The 18679-nt window shown below is 48.4% G+C and overlaps 1 protein-coding gene across 6 annotated transcripts in view; it reads right to left on the bottom strand.

Annotated features, from left to right (window-relative positions):
• The window catches only part of ASZ1 (ankyrin repeat, SAM and basic leucine zipper domain containing 1), a 2002188-nt gene that overhangs the window by 132651 nt on the left and 1850858 nt on the right, over positions 1 to 18679 (bottom strand). For all 6 annotated transcript variants that reach the window (XM_078674339.1, XM_078674340.1, XM_078674338.1 and 3 more), the window contains one exon: positions 532 to 645. In XM_078674339.1, the coding sequence (XP_078530465.1) occupies positions 532 to 645 (114 nt within the window). The remainder of the gene's footprint in view (positions 1 to 531; positions 646 to 18679) is intronic.

The raw sequence follows: 18679 nt of genomic DNA, 5'->3' as shown, positions 1-18679 counted from the left end.
CTGCTCAATAAAAATTCTTTACATTTTTTTTTTTAAATAAAGCACAGCAATTTAGGAACGCTATTACAAACCACAGCACTGTTCTTTAAAATTACCCGAGTAAAAGTTAACAGGGATATACTTTCCGAATACATTCATTGTTGGATTTAAAAATGGCTTTATTCAGCAACAGATTGTTCCCCGATAGTGACGCTTCTTTGGCTGAATCCTGGCACTGTCAACCTTTCCTTAGCAGATTATCATTACTTAAAGTGATCGTCCTGACATGAGCTTGTCACTGTGTTATTAGTCTGAAAGTGAGTGATGTGGTGCTAAAGTCTAGCCTTGACCTCTCCCACCCTTTCCCTGACACGTCCTATGAGAGATCTCGGTTCATCTCGTGACAACGAAAGCCTATCTTCCAAATCCGCAAATATATACATGTGTCTAAATTTTGCATTCAATGGATTCTGAAGAAGGCTGCTATCAAAACAGCTTTGAATTCTCTAGCGATAACACCTTGTATGTTACACATATATACAAGAAACATACCTTGCAGAGCAGGTCCCTAAGCTTGCAGATTTCCTTTCCCAGATTTTCAACACTGCTCACCAAGTCTTCGGAAACTGAAGTGAAGTTCTGCGTGGCATCCCATTCCAGCACTATCTATGAGAAACAGACAATATAATCACTTTGCGTGCTGAAAAACAGAACCCAGTACAGGTTTGTAAAACATTACTAACTAGAGAACTTCTACACTGGGATCAAACTAAGACGCTAGCTGCAATAAAACTTTTCTACAGGTTCCTTGGTACTTACTGGTGAACCGTCAGCAGCAAACAGAGCCACTAAGTACTAATTGCAGTTAAATACTAACGGGCAATTTTGCACACGAAGTCAGAGGAATTATCAGGATATTTTAAACAATCATGCTGGTTTTAGTGAAAAATTATAAAAATTAACAGTGTTTCTTTTTCGTTATTACAAGCAACCATTGTTAGGTACTCATATACCAAGAATTGGAAGAAAATGAAAAAACTGCGTACACAATGAGTGGAGAAGAATTGACACCATGAGGTGCAGAGATCACTCAACAGAAGAGTAAAACGGATGGCAGAAAAGTAAGCCACATATAAAAGAAGGATACCATGAATAAATATTAACTGCAAGCAGATTGAAGCTTGAGCCCCTAACAAACGTTTATGAAATTTATGTGAACAACAAAATGTCTCCACAAACAGATTTTTTAATTTTGAGAAATGTGGGGATAAGCCACGAAGGAATGGGTCTTTCAGGTTTTCCTGGAGATGCCGAGGATGTGCACAGCCGAATTTTAAGGGATATAACAGCAATACAATTATTAAATGAACAAACAAATTATTCACAAACACTTTGTAAAATAATAAGCTCGACACGCCTCTAAATAAACTAAGTGTATGACTAGGCCAGTATTGCCACTACATATCAATTTAAGACTAACTATTACTGTAAAATTACAGGATAATCAGTTTCCTATGTCACAGTAGTGACAACATATCAGACAAGCATAACGTTTTCTTATCTAAATACAAACAAATTGCAACATGGCGTACTGAGTGACAAAGAGGTTTGTTGGTTTAATACAAGGGAAGCATAACCCGCCTTTCTAACTTAATATCATACACGAAATATGATAAGAAGTTTCCCAGCACTTTAATTTTGAGAGAAAACCGGACCTCGAGCAGAAACAGAGATTTAGATAACAGAAATCATCTATATGAGACGGGTCTGCACAGTTGTAGGAGGCAAGCACGTGGCTCTGAGTGATGGAGTAAAGGTGGGTGTAGAGACTTAAAAGTCAGCATGCCTGCGATGCCTCCGAATTGTGTCTGACTAGAGAGAGAGATGTATGCATGGTGGAGACATCTAGTTGTTGGTGGAGAATTGCGGATTATGTTGGTATGTAGGTCTCTCCTGGACCGTAGTACAGAGCTGAAGTCTTGGAGTTAACTTGTTGGGGTGTAGACTGTATGACTTATTATGCCTCCCCTTTTTTTTAAGTTTGGCATTACTCATGTTTTTTAATCCATTTGGTTTTAATTTTGGGACTTACATACAAAGAATGCAGCTGTTAAAAGTGGTCACAATTTGTGCACTGACTTTTACCAAATGCATTGCTATATTGCAAATTGACCTATGTACTAATAGTTCAGTTTGCAAAATACTGAATCGTAGCGGGTCACAATTCGACCTACCTCATGAATATTCATGAGGTAGGTCGCAAACTGTGACCCATTATGTTCTGCTGTCATCACAGGGATGGTGACCTTTAAGGTCAGCAGACCAACTTGTCTAAGATTGCTCTTAAATAAAGCAATCTTTTTTTAATGCATGTAAAAAACAAATGAAAAGTTTAACAAACTTTTTTTTAGGAGAAAGCAGTGGTTCCATGGAACATGCCCTACTCCTAAAAATGTTTTTATCAATATTCACAAAGAGGTATGGAACCGTTGAGGACCCCTTCCCATTTGCAAATGGGATACCACCTTCTTTGTGGTGTTGGTAACCTATCAATGGTTTGCCACTGCAATCGTGGTCACAAACCATTGATACATACCTTAAGTAATCTAAAATTGGAAGGGATGCCGTAAACATGCTCCTTTGAAAGTTGTGATTTGGTATGTAGCCGGAAACCTAAATTGCAATTCAGTAACGTGTTAACGAATCACAATTTGGGTTTTATACATACCCAAAAGCTATTTTGTGGTCGCAAAGTCCCAGATTTAGCTAATTTCAGGCTTTGTGATCACAATATAGGTTTGCGCATAAGGTTGATATATACTTATCGAACAAGTTACTTACCTTCGGTAACAATATTTCTGTAAGAGACCTTACAGATTACCTTAGAATTACCCCCAGGCGTCAGACTGGATCAGGATAACTTTTTCTCAGCAGTAACCCCTGCGTGTCGGTAAGTGGTGTTGGTCGACTCCGCGTTTGCCGTCGGCGTGATCGCCAGGATGACGTTGCGGTATCTACTTAGACGCCACCCCTGCATGCCAACGTCAGTTCTTTTACTCAACATTTCACACCAGAAGCACAAAGCCATGGAAGACACTGACCACTAGTGCACAATACAAGCACACTGAAAGGGAGTCCCTTACTCTAGAAGTCAGTTCGCAAAATGGGGAGGATGGGTGGGGTGGTAAAGAATCTATAACTAATATATGTCTCTTACAAATATATCGTTACCGAAGGTAAGTAACTTGTTCATCTGAAAGAGACTATTAGTTATAGACTTCTTACCTTACAATAGATACCTCAGCACTACCAACCCCAGAGGAGGGTCTGCAAACTAAGTTCCCACCAGAAAGTCCTGGAGAGCTGAACAGCCGAAAAATCTGTCTCTCCGGACTGGACTATCCAGGCAGAAATGTTTAGCGAATGGTATGTTATGTTAACCAGCATTTATAGCGCGCACGGCTACTCTGAAGTGTCCCGGCGCGAAAACCTAGGCAGGGGAGCGCGGAAGTGAAAGACGCGACTGGAGAACTAAAAAAGCCATGTTTTTAACTGCTTTTTGAACACCGTAAGGTCGTGGATGGTCCCGAGATCAAAAGGCAGGCTGTTCCAGGGCAAAGCTGCCTTTTCGAGATGGAGCAACCTCCCATTCTGGAGAGGCGGTGGCGAGCAACAGCCGCCAGGCATTGTCCCCAGGACCTCAATTGTCTCAATGGGACATATAACTCGAAGTGCTTCCTGAGGTATAGAGGTCCAGTTTTGTAGAGAGCAGAATGGGCACTAGTCAGTGCTTTGAACAGAATGCGTTGGCCAACTGGGGGCCAGTGCAAATCCCGCCGAAAATGCTTAATACTGGATCTGCCCGGAATACCCAAAAGCATTCTGGCGGGCGCATTCTGAATGATCTGTAGCTTTTTTAGCTGGTAACAGGGATGGCCAATATAAAGGGAAATAGCATAATCCAGCCGCGAAAGGATAAGAGAGCGGGTCACCATTTCTTTAACTGCTTTCGGTAGTGCAGAGATGCTCACGTAGCTGCCTGGTAGGGAGACTCCACGTCCCAAAGCAGTTGTGGCTGCCGCCGTACTGGTGGAATGGGCACACAGTCCTACTGGAGGATAATTTTTCACCAAGGAGTAACCTATCTTAATGCCAAGGACGACCCATTGAGAGATGGTCCATTTTTGCACGACCCGACGTTTCTTGGCACCCACATAGCCAACAGAGAGTTGATCGTCCACCCGGAATTGTTTTGCGCGTTCCAAATAACATGATAAGGCACGTTTTGGATCCAGACGGTGGAGTCACTCTTCCTCCTCGGAAGGATGCAGGAAGAAGGTGTGCAAAGTGATGGTCTGTCCCATGTGGAAAGAGGTAACCACTTTGGGCAGAAAAGAAGGTCTAGTTTGAAGGACAACCTTGTCCAGATGGACAGCAAGGAAAGAAGGTTTAGAAGATAGAGCCTGAAGCTCACTCACTCTGCGAGCAGAGGTGATAGAACCAGAACAGCGGTCTTTATGGTCAAGAGTCTGAGAGGACAATTATATAATGGCTCAAAAGGAGCACACACATGTTTAGACCAGATTCAAGTCCCACTGGGGCATTACAAAAGGAATAGGCGGAAAGAGGTGAGTAATGCCATTAAGAAACCTATTTACAATAGGGGACATGAAAAAAGAAGGCTGATCAGGAAGGCGGAGAAAGGCAGAAATATAGCCTTCAAGGGTGCCCAGATCAGAGTCCTGTTGGGCCAAAGATAGAATAAAGAGGAGAACCTCTGAAAGAGGGGCAGAAAGGAGATCCACAGCCTTTGCTGTGCACCATGCCACAAATTTGTTCGGTGTACACCATTTTAGTGGAGGGACGCCTGGCTGCCAAGATGACATTACAGACTTTGGGAGGTAGGTCGTAAGCTGTCAACTGGCACCGCTCTATCTCCTGGCAAGGAGGTGGAGGACGGACAGGTTCGGATGGAAGACGGTTCCCTACTGCTGCAACAAAAAATCCTCCCGAAGAGGCAGTCTGATCGGAGGATCGATGGCCATGTTCAGACTCTTCCCAGTCTAGAGCCACAAGAATGACTTGGGCCCGGTTGCGCTTGATCCACTCATGTCGAAAAGCGTAGCCGAGCGAGTGCCGCCTTGGAAATTCCAACGCGCACAATTGCTGACATTGTGCCTTCTCTTCGGTGGCGAACAGACCTAACCAAGGCTCTTCCCACTGCTGAAAGAGACATTGCACCACCTCCGAGTGAAGACGCCATTCATGATCCATTATGCACAGGCGGCTGAGTTCATACGCCCTGGCTTTCAGGGAACCTGCCAGGTGTTGAACCACCGAGGACATGCCCTGATGTTCGAACCACGTCTAAAGGCAAAGGGTCCATGACCCCACCCCGCCCTGTTTGTTGCAGTACCACATGGCGGTGGTTATGTCTGTGAACACCTGCACTACCCTTCCTTTGACAGAAGGAAGGAATGCCTTCAGTGCCAGACGAATCGCCTGGAGCTCCAGAAGACTGATGTGGTGCCCGGACTCCGCAGGAGACTAGAGGCCTCTGATCTCCGCCTCTCCCATTTTTTTTTTTTTCATAACTCTGTTTATTGTTTTCTATACACAAACAGCATACACAGTGACCAATCATGTCTACATTTGAGCGAGACATTTCTAAGGCACTTGGCAAAACATGTTACATGTGCTGTTACCTGCAGAGCAGGAATCCAAATAAATAAACCCAGTTGTCAACAACCTGTTAATCAGCAAATTGTTCCAAATTAGCACCCGGATACTTAGACAAAAACTGTAAACATGAGCAGCAAGGCCCTATAACAACAGGTCCACTTAAATTACCCTCCTCCCGACCTCCCACCTCCCACCCCTTCTCACTGGCGTGTCGGCTGTGACAGCAGAATCTAACATGACGATAAATTATAACAATGGGATCTATACATGGCACCATACATATAGCAATAGTAATTAGTACAACTTATTGTAGAAGGGAGGAAAACACACCGATGCACTCCCATGCCCTTGCTAGGGAAAGTCGCCTTACAAGTCCCCATCCCTGACAGGGATGCTCGATTCCGAATCGGAGTCTGTATCTGTTGCCTTCAGCTCTGCAACTAGGGCATCCCACGCTCGCGCTGCCTCTAATGCCTTGTCATTGTGGGACCGCTGGGCCTGTTGTAGGCGAACTATGCTCTCACTCCCCGCCCACGTAAGTAGGGCAGCCCTCCATCTGGTGACACTGGGCCCTCCTGCTACTTTCCAGTGGGATGTAATTTCCCTTTTGGCGAGCACCAACCCTAAGTCTAGGAATTTACTCGTCAGTTTCGTCTTACTAGTATGGGGAAACCAATGTAGTAAGCAGGTTCCCTTGTCTGGTGTAATTTGTCGCTCCGTTATACTACAAAGTAAAGTAATTATCTCTTCCCAGTACGTACCCAGTTGTGGACAGTCCCATAGCATATGTAAAAGGCCCGCGTCCCTCAACCAACAGCGGGGGCACTGTGCTGTATCTACATGGAAATATGGATTTATTTTCGCCAGGGTAAGGTATGCCCTGTGCAGTATGAAGAAATGGACTATTTGGAATCTGGCATTTCTAGTGCCCTTCCATGCCCTCTTAAGTATTTGCGAACAGACCGTGTAAGGTATTTCTTTATTCATGTCCGCCTCCCATTAGGTGCGTAGGCTCTGCAGTGGCGTCATCCCCTCCCCAAGCATCCGTCTATATAAGCAGGTGACGGCCTTATAAGTGCCTGCCGCCATCACTACATATTGGCACGCCGAGCTCACCGACGGCTCCAACAGGCCCGTGCCCCAGTATTTTTAAATGGCAGCAACTAGGGCCGCAAGAATTAAATAGTGTCCTCGTGGGAGACCAAAGCTCTCCTGGAGCGCACTATAGTGCATTAAGACACCATCCCCGTATAAGTCCCCAACCACCTGCAACCCAAGAGTCTCCCATTCTGCAAAGGCCGACCAGTCTCGTACATGCGGGAGGGCAGTACACATGCCCAGTGGTATCTCTGGGGGGTAAGGTCGCTTTACCCCCACTCTGTTGTGGTAACGTTTCCAGCAATGCTTTAGTGTATGTTCCTCAATGGACAACGCATCCGCATGTAACCTCTGTTGTAATAGCACAAACGACAGCACATGCCTTGGTATATCCGGTTCGAAGTCTCGTTCCGGTCCCCTGAATTCTTGTGCTATCGCTTGGGTAAGGCCCTGGAACTGTGCAGCCAGGTAATATAACTCTAAGTCAGGGACAGCAAGCCCCTCCTCAGCCCTTGGATGCATCAGTGCGTCCAGTGCCACCCTTCGCCTCCCGCTCCCCTAGAGGAAACTTTCCACCATAGAACGGAGCTGCCGAAAGAGTGCCACCGGCATCCATATTGGCAACGTTCAGAAAAAATATAGTAGCCGGGGGAGTGCCACCATTTTCAACAGAGCCACTCGGCCCGCTACCGACAATGGCAAAATCCCCAAAAATGAATGCTACTTTTAAGCCCTCTCATTGCCCTGCCAATATTACCATCAAGCAAGTCTTCCTGGGTAGGATAGATATGCGTCCCTAAATAAGGGAGACAATGGGGTTCCCACGTGATATCATGCATAATCGCAGGTGGATCACATGTCTGAGCCACTGGAAAGTTTACTCTTAAACCAGAGATGTCCCCGAACCTGCGAAGGAGAGCCGGCGCTCCCTCCAGTGCCTCCCCAGTGTGTTTTAAAAACATCAACAGGTCGTCAGCATACAATGAGGTAAAATATATCTGACCGCAGAGCTGCAGGCCCCGAAACGCTCTCCCTAGTCTGGCACAAACCGCTAGCGGTTCTATGGCCAGGGCGAATAACAGTGGGGAAAACGGGCAACCCTGCCGAGTGCTGTTCCCCACAGGATATGAGGAGGAAACAATTGTTCCCACCCTCACCCTAGCGCTCGCCGACGAGTATAATATCTCAGTCCAACGGATATATCCTTCTCCAAGCCCAAAGGCTCTCATAACAAAGAACAAGTAGGGCCATTCCAGACTATCAAATGCTTTTGCAATGTCCACCGAAAGGACCGCCGCCTGAGATTCCTCGCCGTGGTCCCCGTCCAATATACGTATGAGCCGACGTATACTACCGGTGGTATTGCGAGTAGGAATGAAGCCAGCTTGATCAGGATGAACCAGGCGTACCATGTGTGGGAGGAGTCGAGTAGCCAGAATATGACTCAGTATTTTATAGTCAGTAGTGAGCATGGATAAAGGTCGATACGCAGCCGGGTCCGTAGGGGCCTTCTCCGGCTTAAGTAGAGGGATGATGATGGCTTCCCTAGTCGAGGATGGCAGCACCCCCAGTCGCTTGGCTTCCCCATATACCAATGGCAACCTAGGAGGCAGGATATCAACATAAGCCGAGTAAAACTTGATGGGTAGTCCATCAATACCCGGGGTTTTGTTACGCGCCAACTGTTTAATAGCGCATCGGATTTCAGCAAGCGTGATATCCTGACTGAGGGAGTCCGCCTGCTCCGCCTCCATGGTAGGCAGCTCTAAGTTTTTCAAAAAATCATGCATGTCTGCTTCCCCTGCTTGTAACTGACTATCATATAAGTCAGCGTAATAGTTATGAAATCGGGTATTTATATGAGGTTGGGTATATTCCAATTGCCCCGACGAGGAAGTCAGCGCCAAAAAAGGAGAGGATTTAGGGAGGGGGCTGGACAACCATGCCAATAAAGTGCCCACCTTGTCCCTTTCAGCATGCGCACGGAGGCCCTATGGTCAAAGCACCTCAAGCGTTCCACGACCACTGCTACAGCCTCCTTCAAGTTCAGGACCATTTCCCGCGCCTCAGGGTTGGTGGAGTGGGCCCGCTCGGCCTGCCTAAGGTTCCTCTCTGCAGTGTCTATTTCCTGCAGTAACATCTTTCGCACTCCTACCCATTTAGTCATGCAGAGCCCACGGATCACCACCTTGAAGGCATCAAACTCCAAAGAGGTCGTCGTAGCTGTGCCTTCATTTTCACTAAATTATAGTTCTATCCCTGTTTCCAGCTCAGCGCGGAAGATTAGGTCCTCTAGCAGCTCTGGGCGCAATCGCCAGTTCGGGACAGCTGGGCGCTCCAGAGCCCAGCAGAAACTCACCAGCAGCGGATTATGATCCGAGATGGTACGCGATAGATATTCGCTACTAGCTACCACAGTAGCAAGACCAGCGCTACACAAAACTGCATCGAGCCTCACGTGCAAATCATGCAATAAATCCCCAGCTATCCTGCCACTGGGTTCTAATCGTCAATAATTTATGAATTGGGGCAGCAGGCAGCGGGGGGTGGGTTCTATTCATGGTAACGTCTGTAATGGAGTTGAAGTCCCCTCCCAACAGCACCGGTTTCGTGACGTATACTGCTAAGGTTTCGGATAAGTGTGCAAAGGTCGCCTGTTCCACATTTGGAGCGAAACACTGCAGAGGGTCACATCCCGCCCATGAAGGCGTCCCTTAACAGCTACATAACGTCCTTCAGGGTCTATCAGTTGGTCAATCATCTGGAAGGGGACCCCGGCCCTGACCCAAACCAACACCCCCTCGCGAAAGCCGAGTAAGTAGTATAATAGAGCTGTCCTCGCCATCTGCACTGCAGTGCTAGCCCTTCTGTTTTAGTTAAATGTGTCTCCTGCAGAAATGCTATCTGCGCGCCCGTATGTACTAGATATGAGTGTACCTTATATCTTCATTGCATAGAATGTAATCCCTGCACATTCTAAGTCACACACTTTACATCAGGTAATGGACCCATAGTTCAGTTGTAAAAGAAACACGAAATTCCTGTCCCTCTCTAGACACGCCGGTGAGTACCATTCCCATTCAAAGTAACTCTTTCCCCCAACAGAACCAGCCCACCCGCAACAATCCCCTCCCTCCCTAGAACAGGCACTAACACAGTGAAACCCATCCAAACTAACCCAACAATCGCCCCAAAAGGTGTTTAAGGCGCACTAACTGGGAACTATCCGGTGGAGGCTGGATAGAGCCTAGCAATCAAACAGCAATCAGTCAAAGCAGCGCCCATTTACCACCCCGGAAACCCCTTAAGAATACAGCAATCTCAATCCCCCCCATATTTAGTTCCAGGTTCCCTGAGCATTCGGCCAGTGTGCAAACGTATCATTATAAAGCCAGGCCTGGGGTCCCACCCTTCCACAGCCCTAGGTAGCATCATATTGGGATCCAAGAAAAGTCCACATTTCCATCCTCAAACCCAAGAGAGACAGCACTCCCTCATAAAATACAGATTCTACTCATCCATTAGTCCATCCGCCGTTCTTGGTGTGACCAGCAGCAAATGCACACTATCCGACCCTGAGGAGTCAGCATCAGAGTGCTCTTCGTCCTGAGTCCTTCGGTGAAGTCACCAGCAAATCACCAGGAGTATTGGAGCCCCTCTGCTCGCAATTCTTTTTTTGCTGATTGGAAAGACGCGTGGCACCACTGAGTCTCGAAAGTGTAGTCCGGGAACAGAGTGACCTTACTATTTCCCACGTGGAATGGTCCATCAGTACGGGCCTTCTGGAGCATGCCACCACCGGTCAGGGGGGTGTCCTTGCTGAGGGGGTTTCGCAGGGACTCGGTGCGCACGTTCTAGGGTGTAAAAGGTTGACAAACCTTCAGGAGCCACCACCGTTCTCAGCCAGTCCTCCAAGTAGCGCACCATGTCGAGTCCTTCCGCTTTTTCAGGCAGTCCCACCACGCGAATGTTGTTCTGTCGGTTTATACTTTCAGCATCGTCAGCGCGCTTCTCCAGTGCTGCAATCCGATCCAGGGCATTTGTCACTGTCGCAGCAAACACAGTCTATGTCGGCACCACCTCTTGGACTATCTCTTCCACTTGTTTACCCTGTCCGCCAACTTAGAGTGGTCCGCCCGCAGGAGGCCAAGGCCTGTCGCCACCTGCGCAATGTTCTGTTGCAGGGCAGTACGAGAGTCAGCGATGGCCGCCAGAATCTTATCAAGTTGCTGTTTTAGCCCAGAGTCCTGAGGAGGGTCTCATGTATCTTGTTCTGCCTGAGATGGGGACTCAGTATCTGAGTGTTGTTGCGCCCCATCCTTCTTCCCTCTTGGATTGCCCATGTTAAAGTCTGCTAGACCGTGCCAGAGGGACCTGAAGTGTCAGACCTCCCTCTACCTGGTATTTGGCTGCAAGCGTCGTACACCAGCAACGGGACTCCAAATATACGATCCGCTAGTTGACTCAATGTGTCGCTGCCGTTGTTAACTAGTTCAATGCCGCCAGACTGTATCGTGTGGTAACTGAGCTATCAGCGTAGGTCAGAGCAGAGGGAGATCATTAATACTACTCAATTCAGTGTGCATCTGGCCATAGGCTCCGCGCCCCTTCTGTCCAGCTGGGAATGCTTGGGCCCGCAGTGCATCGTCAGCTCCTCGCCGTTGGGGTGGCACCATCCCAAGTCCCGATAGTCTAATGCAGTGCCACTACTCCAGCTCCCAGTTGGGTTTCCTACGCTTAGAAGCGCTCCAAGTTCCCTGCGACTCGCTGGTTCCACGCTCAATCCTGCTCAAAGAGCGGGCCCCTCTTTGCCGCCACCTCAGGCCCCACTGTGTGTCGCAGTATCTCCAGGGACCGCTCGTGTGTTCGTCAGAGCGAGGTCCCACCAGTCGCGCCCATGCCTGCCTTCCTCCAAGTGCTGGCGTAGGTCTCAGTATTCCCGCCTCCGCCCGCCCCCGGCTCGCAGGCAGCGGTGTCCCAGGGCCGCACGTCCGCCTCCGCGGTCCTCAGCCCCAGCTCCCACCACACCCCACTCACCAGTGCAAGGCCATTCGGTACTCGCCCTTCAAGCAGGTCGTGGGTACCGGCAGCTCCCTCGCCGCAACTCACGTGCTATTCGACCTCTAAGGGGTGGGGGGGGAGGAATTTTGTCAGCTCCTCCGCTTCCCCGGATCCACTGGAAGAGTCTTCCGCGGTCCGGGTGGAGTCGCGGCGGACCCCCTGAGCTTCGGCCAGTGCGAGCCGTTCTTCACTCTGCAGCCGTGTATTCCAGCCTTCCAGCGGGGTCGCACCGCGCTCGGGCTCAATCTACTACCTCATCCGAGCCCGAGGCGGCAGCCCGCTGTCCCACTAGCGCAGTCCGGGAGCCACTTGGTAATGGAGCGCCACCATTTTGTGGGCGCCTCTCGCCGCCAGCTCAGCCCTCAAAGTCTCCACCGGGTCTTGATTCGTGCCGTTTTTGGAGCGGAATTGCCCAGACGCTGCACCCCCTCGCACTCCGGGCTTCGGGTGCTGGGGGGGGTGTCAAGGTAGTAGTATTTCAGGATCTTTGTGAGGTTTCCCTAGCGGAGCTTGGTGCTCACGCTGCGGATCGCATCGGCTTCCAAGCCAAGCCCCCATCTCCGCCTCGCCCATGTGGCAGCCCCATTCTTGGAGTGACGCATCTGTCACCACTGTGAAATCTGGTTGGGGAAGGGAGAGGGATCTGCCGTTGACCTAATCCTGGTTCGTTATCCACCACTGCAATTGGTGTGCAGTGTCCTCCGAGATCTGGACGCAATTGTAAAGATTCCCCTGATGCTGCGCCCACTGGTCCAACCACAGAGCCTCCAGAAGCCACCTGGCATGATCCACCAGCGGGATGCAGGAGGCCATGAGGCCCAGCAGCGTCAAGATCATTCTCACCAAAACCCGGGATAGAGGCTGAAACATCGGTATCATAGCCCAGATATCCCAGACTCACTGCTCGGGAGGATAAGCCACATACTGCCCTGTATTCAGAACTGCTCCAATGAAAAGGAGCTTCTGAGAGGGAATCAGGTGTGACTGCGGCACGTTCATAGTGTACTCCAGCGAGTGCAGGAGGTCCGTCGTAGTCTGGAGGTGGGAGACGACAACCTGGGGTGAGCCCGCCTTCAATAGCCAGTCGTCGAGGTAGGGGAAGACTGGAACCCCTGATCTGCGAAGATGAGCTGTGACAACCGACATCACTTTCGTGAACACCTGAGGGGTGCTGGTAAGGCCAAAGAGAAGATCAGTAAACTGAAAATGCTAGTGGCCTACTGTGAACTGTAGGTAACGCCTATGGGCTGCCAGGACAGGGATGTGGAAGTAAGCATCCTGCAAGTCCAGCGCTACCATCCAGTCTCCATGGTCGAGGGCAGACAGGACCTGAGCTAATGAAAACATTTTGAACTGGCCCTGAGATCCAAGATAGGACACATGCCTTTGTCCTTCTTGGGTACCAGGAAGTAGTGGGAGTAACAACGACAACCTACTTCTGGGACAGAGACTCGCTCAATAGCTCCCTTGGCCAAGAGAGCTGTAACTTCCTGAAGGAGAAGTGCGCAGTGTTCCTCCGACATGCGATGGAGTGTTGATGGGATGGAGGGAGGGGTAGTCCTGAAAGGGAGGGATTAGCCCCTTAGGACTATCTGCAAAACCTACCTGTCCGATGTGCTGTGTCAGTGGGGGAGGTGTTGGCAGATCCTGCAGCCCACTGGCAATTGGTGGCCCTGAAAGGTCGGACTAGGAAGTTTTGGAAGCTGCTGCAGAGGGGGCCATTGGTGGACTGGCCCGCCCACTGGCCCCCAGACCCAGGGAACTGGGTCTAAAGTCCCCGGCCGTGCAGAGGCTGGGTAGATTGCGCCGGCCTGTGGCCCTGGATGGAACGTAGCCACGAAAGGGGCAAAAGGCTAATAAGGGCGAGAAAGGCAAAAGACTAATAAGGGCAAGAGGAGGCAGAGAGGCCCAAGGATCTGGCCATAGCTCCAGAGTCCTTGAGGCGCTCAAGCGCATTGTCAGCCTTGTGGCCAAACAGGCGATGGCCATCAAAGGGTATGTCCAAAAGGGTCGATGCGAGCCAGCCCACATCGAACGGCGAACTTTGCTTCATCCCTACCTTCTGCGACCGCACAGGAGAGTATGGGCCTCCTCCGGGCACTGTGGCAGCACTTGTGCAATCGTGTCCCACACACAGTGGGTGTAACCATCCAAGAAACATGTAGTGTTCATCGACCGCAGTCCTAAGCTGGCGGAAGAAAACATCTTCTTCCCAAGATGGTCCAGCTTCTTCGATTCACTATCTGGGGGAGCAGTAGGGAACGCGCCTTTGGAAGAAGAGGCTTAGACCCACCAAGCTCTAGGGCAGAGGTCTTCAAACTTTTGAAGGTTGAGCCACCCCAGCTGAATTGTTTTAAATGTCGGCCCTCCCCCACTACCTGAGAGAAATTTCTGGAATCTGGTACACTACATAATAGACCACCACCCGCATATCCCGGGCCATATCAGCAAATAATGTTCAAAACAATGAGTGTTTCCTCCTTCTCAATGAATTCCCTCACTACCACTCACCAACAATGCACCTCATCTCTCTATAGCACCTTTCTGGCAAACATATAATTTTTTTTATAGTGCTACTCATAGTTTCATCATACTCAGGGGCATATGTACAAGCCCCTATAGACACCATACCGTCACTTTTTATGACGTTGTGGTGGCGATAGGGGCATTGCCGTATTTTAAAGGCAGAGTTAAGCCACTTAACTTGGCTTAACGCTGCCTTGTAAATAAGTCCCCTTTCATGCTATGCGTATCGTGCAAGGGTGGGCAGTGGGTGTCGCGGTGGGCGTTCCACTGCAATTGGCACTGATTTTGATGTTGCGCCCTATTTACAAGGGCAGCGTAAAAGTGAGGCAGCGTTAAAATTAAGAACAGGGAAAACCTGGTCTTAACCACTTGGGAGCTAGTAAACAAACCTCCCCAGTGCTGCGCTGTCCATTATCCAGTGCTGAACTGGACGTCCAGCGGTCGCACGCAGCACTGGGGAGGTAGTGCCCGTGACGACCGTTGGCCGACGGCAGCACTTAAGGGGTTAAGCTGGGGAAACTAGGAAAAATGCATTATTTCTCCTCATTTTTGCTTCATCGCAGCACACATGGAAAAAGCAAAATGCCTTGTATTTTTAATCTTAAAAAAAAACACAATTTTGTGATTTCTGTGTTTGCTGCATTAAGGAGCACACATGGAAGTGGGACAAATGGAATTTAAAGATTGTTTATGTACAGTAAGGTCCCCCTCCTGTACATAAACAATCTTTTCCCTGCACACAGACACCCTTGCACTATGGTGCAATGGTGTCTGCGTTGGCGCTACACAGCTAAGTGTAGCATCAGTGCAGGGAAAACGCAAGGCTGCACCATATTGTTGTAAATATGGTGCAGCCTTCTGTTTCTGAAGTGGCGGAGAGAGGCCTTAACCCATGACTGCTAACGCCTCACTCTGCAACTTCTTTGAACATATGCCCCTCAGTTCTTTGATCTGCATGGTACACCTTCTTTGTAGCAGGCACACTAACCCTCTGTGCTGTGAGGGTGGCAGGAGTGCTCATGTGAGTGCACAGTCAGGTATGCGACAGTATGAGAGTAGGGTAAGTGGAGTGACTGCAGGGTGAGTGAGGTGACCATATGAATTTGGGTGTGCATGTTAGTGCAGGGTGGGACTAATGAATGCAAGGTTAGTGATGTGCTTGTTTAAGTGAGATTGCAGATTGAGCAGTGAGGGGGACAGGTGAGTGAAGTGGTTGGTAGTGTGCTTGTGTGGCTGCAGGTTGAGGTACAGGGAAAACCGCGTAAGTGCATTGTGAGAGCAGAGTGATCACTGAGTGCAGGGTGAATGGTGTGAGTGCATGGGGATCAGTGTGGGGGAATTGTGATCGCTGTGAGTGCAGGGTGAGCATTAAAGTGAAGGGCGAGAATGAGGAGCAAGTTGTCTGAATGCAGGGTGCATTCCAAGACACTTGCAGTAACTCAGCATGCTATTGACGGCAGCGCCGGGTTTCAGATATGTTAAACTATTGCTATTGCAATTATGGCATTAACCAGGGATCGAGGGTGGAGGAAATAAATACTGGGCTGATTTTGCAACAAACTTCCAGTTTCATGATTAGGGTTGCCATCTCATTATTTTGATGTCCCAGGTAGTACAAAAATAAGAAGTCACCTAAAGCTCTATTTTCAGCACTTATCTGTGCATACTCTGAACAGCAAATGTAAATAGAAAGCACTTTAAATTGGGTTTTAGGGCTGCCTGAATGATGGGACTGATAATAAAAGGGAATAAAGACAGAAAAGCCACATCATAAATGAATACATACTTCTTTATAACCCATATTTAGTGTCAAGAGAAGCAATTTGCAGGCTGTTTAAACACCTGACTGGGATTTGTCTTTTGGCAACTTAAAACCCATTTAGCCCTGTGATCATTGCGCTCCTGCTGGTGACATTTAAAAAGCATCACTGTTGCCTTTCTGGGAAGAGCTGTCCCTCCCTGGACGGGGTTAAATTCCGAGAGCTGAAATGCTTAAGCTGCAGTGGGAGGCAGGAAGCCTTCTTTGCTAAAACTGAAAGCAAGTAACAGACATTCAATTCAATTTCAATTCAAATATCTTTATTCGGCACTTAAAAAGATACCATAAAAGTACATAAAAACATTTAAAAACCACATTAAAATGATTAAAAAAAGGGAAGGGCATTAAATTCATATCAGAGATTTTCTGTTATCAGTCTCTATTTACAGGACATTACAATCATTTGCTTCTCTAGCATTCCTTAACCTCATAGCCACCTTAATAAAACTTATTATACAGAACAATGTGTGAGCGTCTGAGGCTTTCTGCAAGAACAATAGAGCTGCTTTTGCTTTTTTAAGGATCCCCACCAGGAACTTATGTCTAGGGGCTGAATAAAATGAACATAACAGTACAAAGTGAAGGGTATCCTGCGGAGACCTACTGTCGCAGCCGCAGGTACCCTTCAGCTCCACTGATAAAGTAAATCCAGAGGGGACAGACAATAAATGATGTAACATATTAAGTCTAAAACGGGTCATATAAAATCTGTCCTGTGCGTAGTACATCACTGATAAGTAAGGTTCCATTCCATGTTCCGTTTTCAATAATCTGTAGGACAAAACTGTAGATTTGCGCTTTTCAGTGACAGCCCTGCTTGAGGATGTCCATTCACCGAACAGTTTTTTGACCAAGGTCTTGTTCTGGGCATTTAGGGTTTCAGGTGCGGTGTAAAAATTCTTGCAGCCGATTGCCTCCAAGGAGTCTTTTACATATTTTATCCAGGGGATATGACTTCCTCTGTCACGATTCAGACAGTCTTTAATTATTTGTCTGCTAAGATCGGCCTCTGGGTTAGTCCAGATTTTAATCCAGGCCAAGAGCGGCCTGATCTTTATTCGGTCTTCAATGTAGGGTTCTCCCAGTTCTTCATGTATAATTTAAGATGGGGTATTCTGTGGCACTTTCAATATCCTTTTGAAGAACTAGTTTTCCTCCACCTGAATCTGGTGCATGTGCATGTTTGTGAAGCCCCACACTTCTGACCCATAGGCTGCTTTAGCGCAGCATATCGACCAATACAAGTTAAGTACTTGCTCCGGTGACCATCTGCCCAGTCTTCTCCCATAACCCATTATGGCCCCTGACGACGCCACCAATTTTGCCGCGTGTTTGTCCGTCAGGGATTTAAAATCTAAGCGCTCGTCAAATAATACGCCTAAGTAGGAAAAGGACTGGACAGACCTATTTTGTAGGAGCCTATCTTATAGACAAATTTCCTGTTTGATCTTACCCCAACTGACATAACATAAGACTTTTCCAGGTTAGCTGACAGGTCAAGTGTGGCCATGAAGTTAACAAACCCATCGATCAGCCTCTGCAGCCCCCGCGGTGTTCGAGCTAGCAACACCGCGTCATCCGCGTAAAGCAGGACGGGGACCGGACGATGACCTATTTGGGGGGAATCCACACTCAATTTGGATAGCTCCCTATCCAAATTATTGATGTATAAGGAAAATAAAAATGGCGCTAAAATGCAGCCCTGCCACACTCCGCTCGTACATAGGAATGGTGCGGTCTTACTTCCATCTTGATTATAAAGGACCGTTGCCGATGTGTTCCAGTGTAGGGCCTTAAGAATGTCAACTAGCTCTTGCTCCACCCCTAGGCTTGTCATCAGTGCCCATAATTTTTCCCGGTTCACGCAGTCGAAGGCCGCGGAGAGGTCCATAAACCCCAAGTGGATAGCCCCCTTACTGGCAATGGTATACTTAGCGATCAGGAGGTATAGGTTCAGGCACTGATCAGTGGTTGACCTTCCCTCCATGAACCCGTATTGAATATCTGTAATTATGTGGTTATCCTCTGCCCAATCTTGGAGGCGATTTAAAATGGCACGACCCAGCACCTTCGCTGTGACATCAATTAGAGATATGGGACGATAACATTGGTGGTCGTCCAGATTCCCTTTTTTGAAGATTGGTACAATGGTCGCCGAAGACCAGGAGCGGGGCAGCCCTGCCACAACTGCCTCGTTCAAAGCCCTCGTGAGAATAGGGTCCCACAATTCCATGTTGCTTAAATAGAGATCGGGGGGTATGCCGTCAGGTCCAGCTGCTTTATTTTTAGTGAGCCCCAAAATTGCCAATTCCACTTCTGTCAAAGAAAAATCTAGCCGTGCAGTCAGTTTTAACCTATGCCCTTCATCGTAGTTTATTTTCCCTGTGTGGTTATACAAGCTCTGGAAATGGGCATACCACTGTTCTGGTAGGATGGTATTCAAAGTTTGTGGTGCGCTTGGGTCCTGGAAGCACGGCTTATTTATAACTTTCCAGAACCCAGACAGGTCTCCTC

This window comes from Lissotriton helveticus, chromosome 1_1 (assembly GCF_964261635.1).
Source record: "Lissotriton helveticus chromosome 1_1, aLisHel1.1, whole genome shotgun sequence".
NCBI lineage: Eukaryota > Metazoa > Chordata > Amphibia > Caudata > Salamandridae > Lissotriton > Lissotriton helveticus.
Note: the sequence above shows the minus strand (reverse complement) of the source record. Positions and strands in the feature narration are given on the sequence as shown.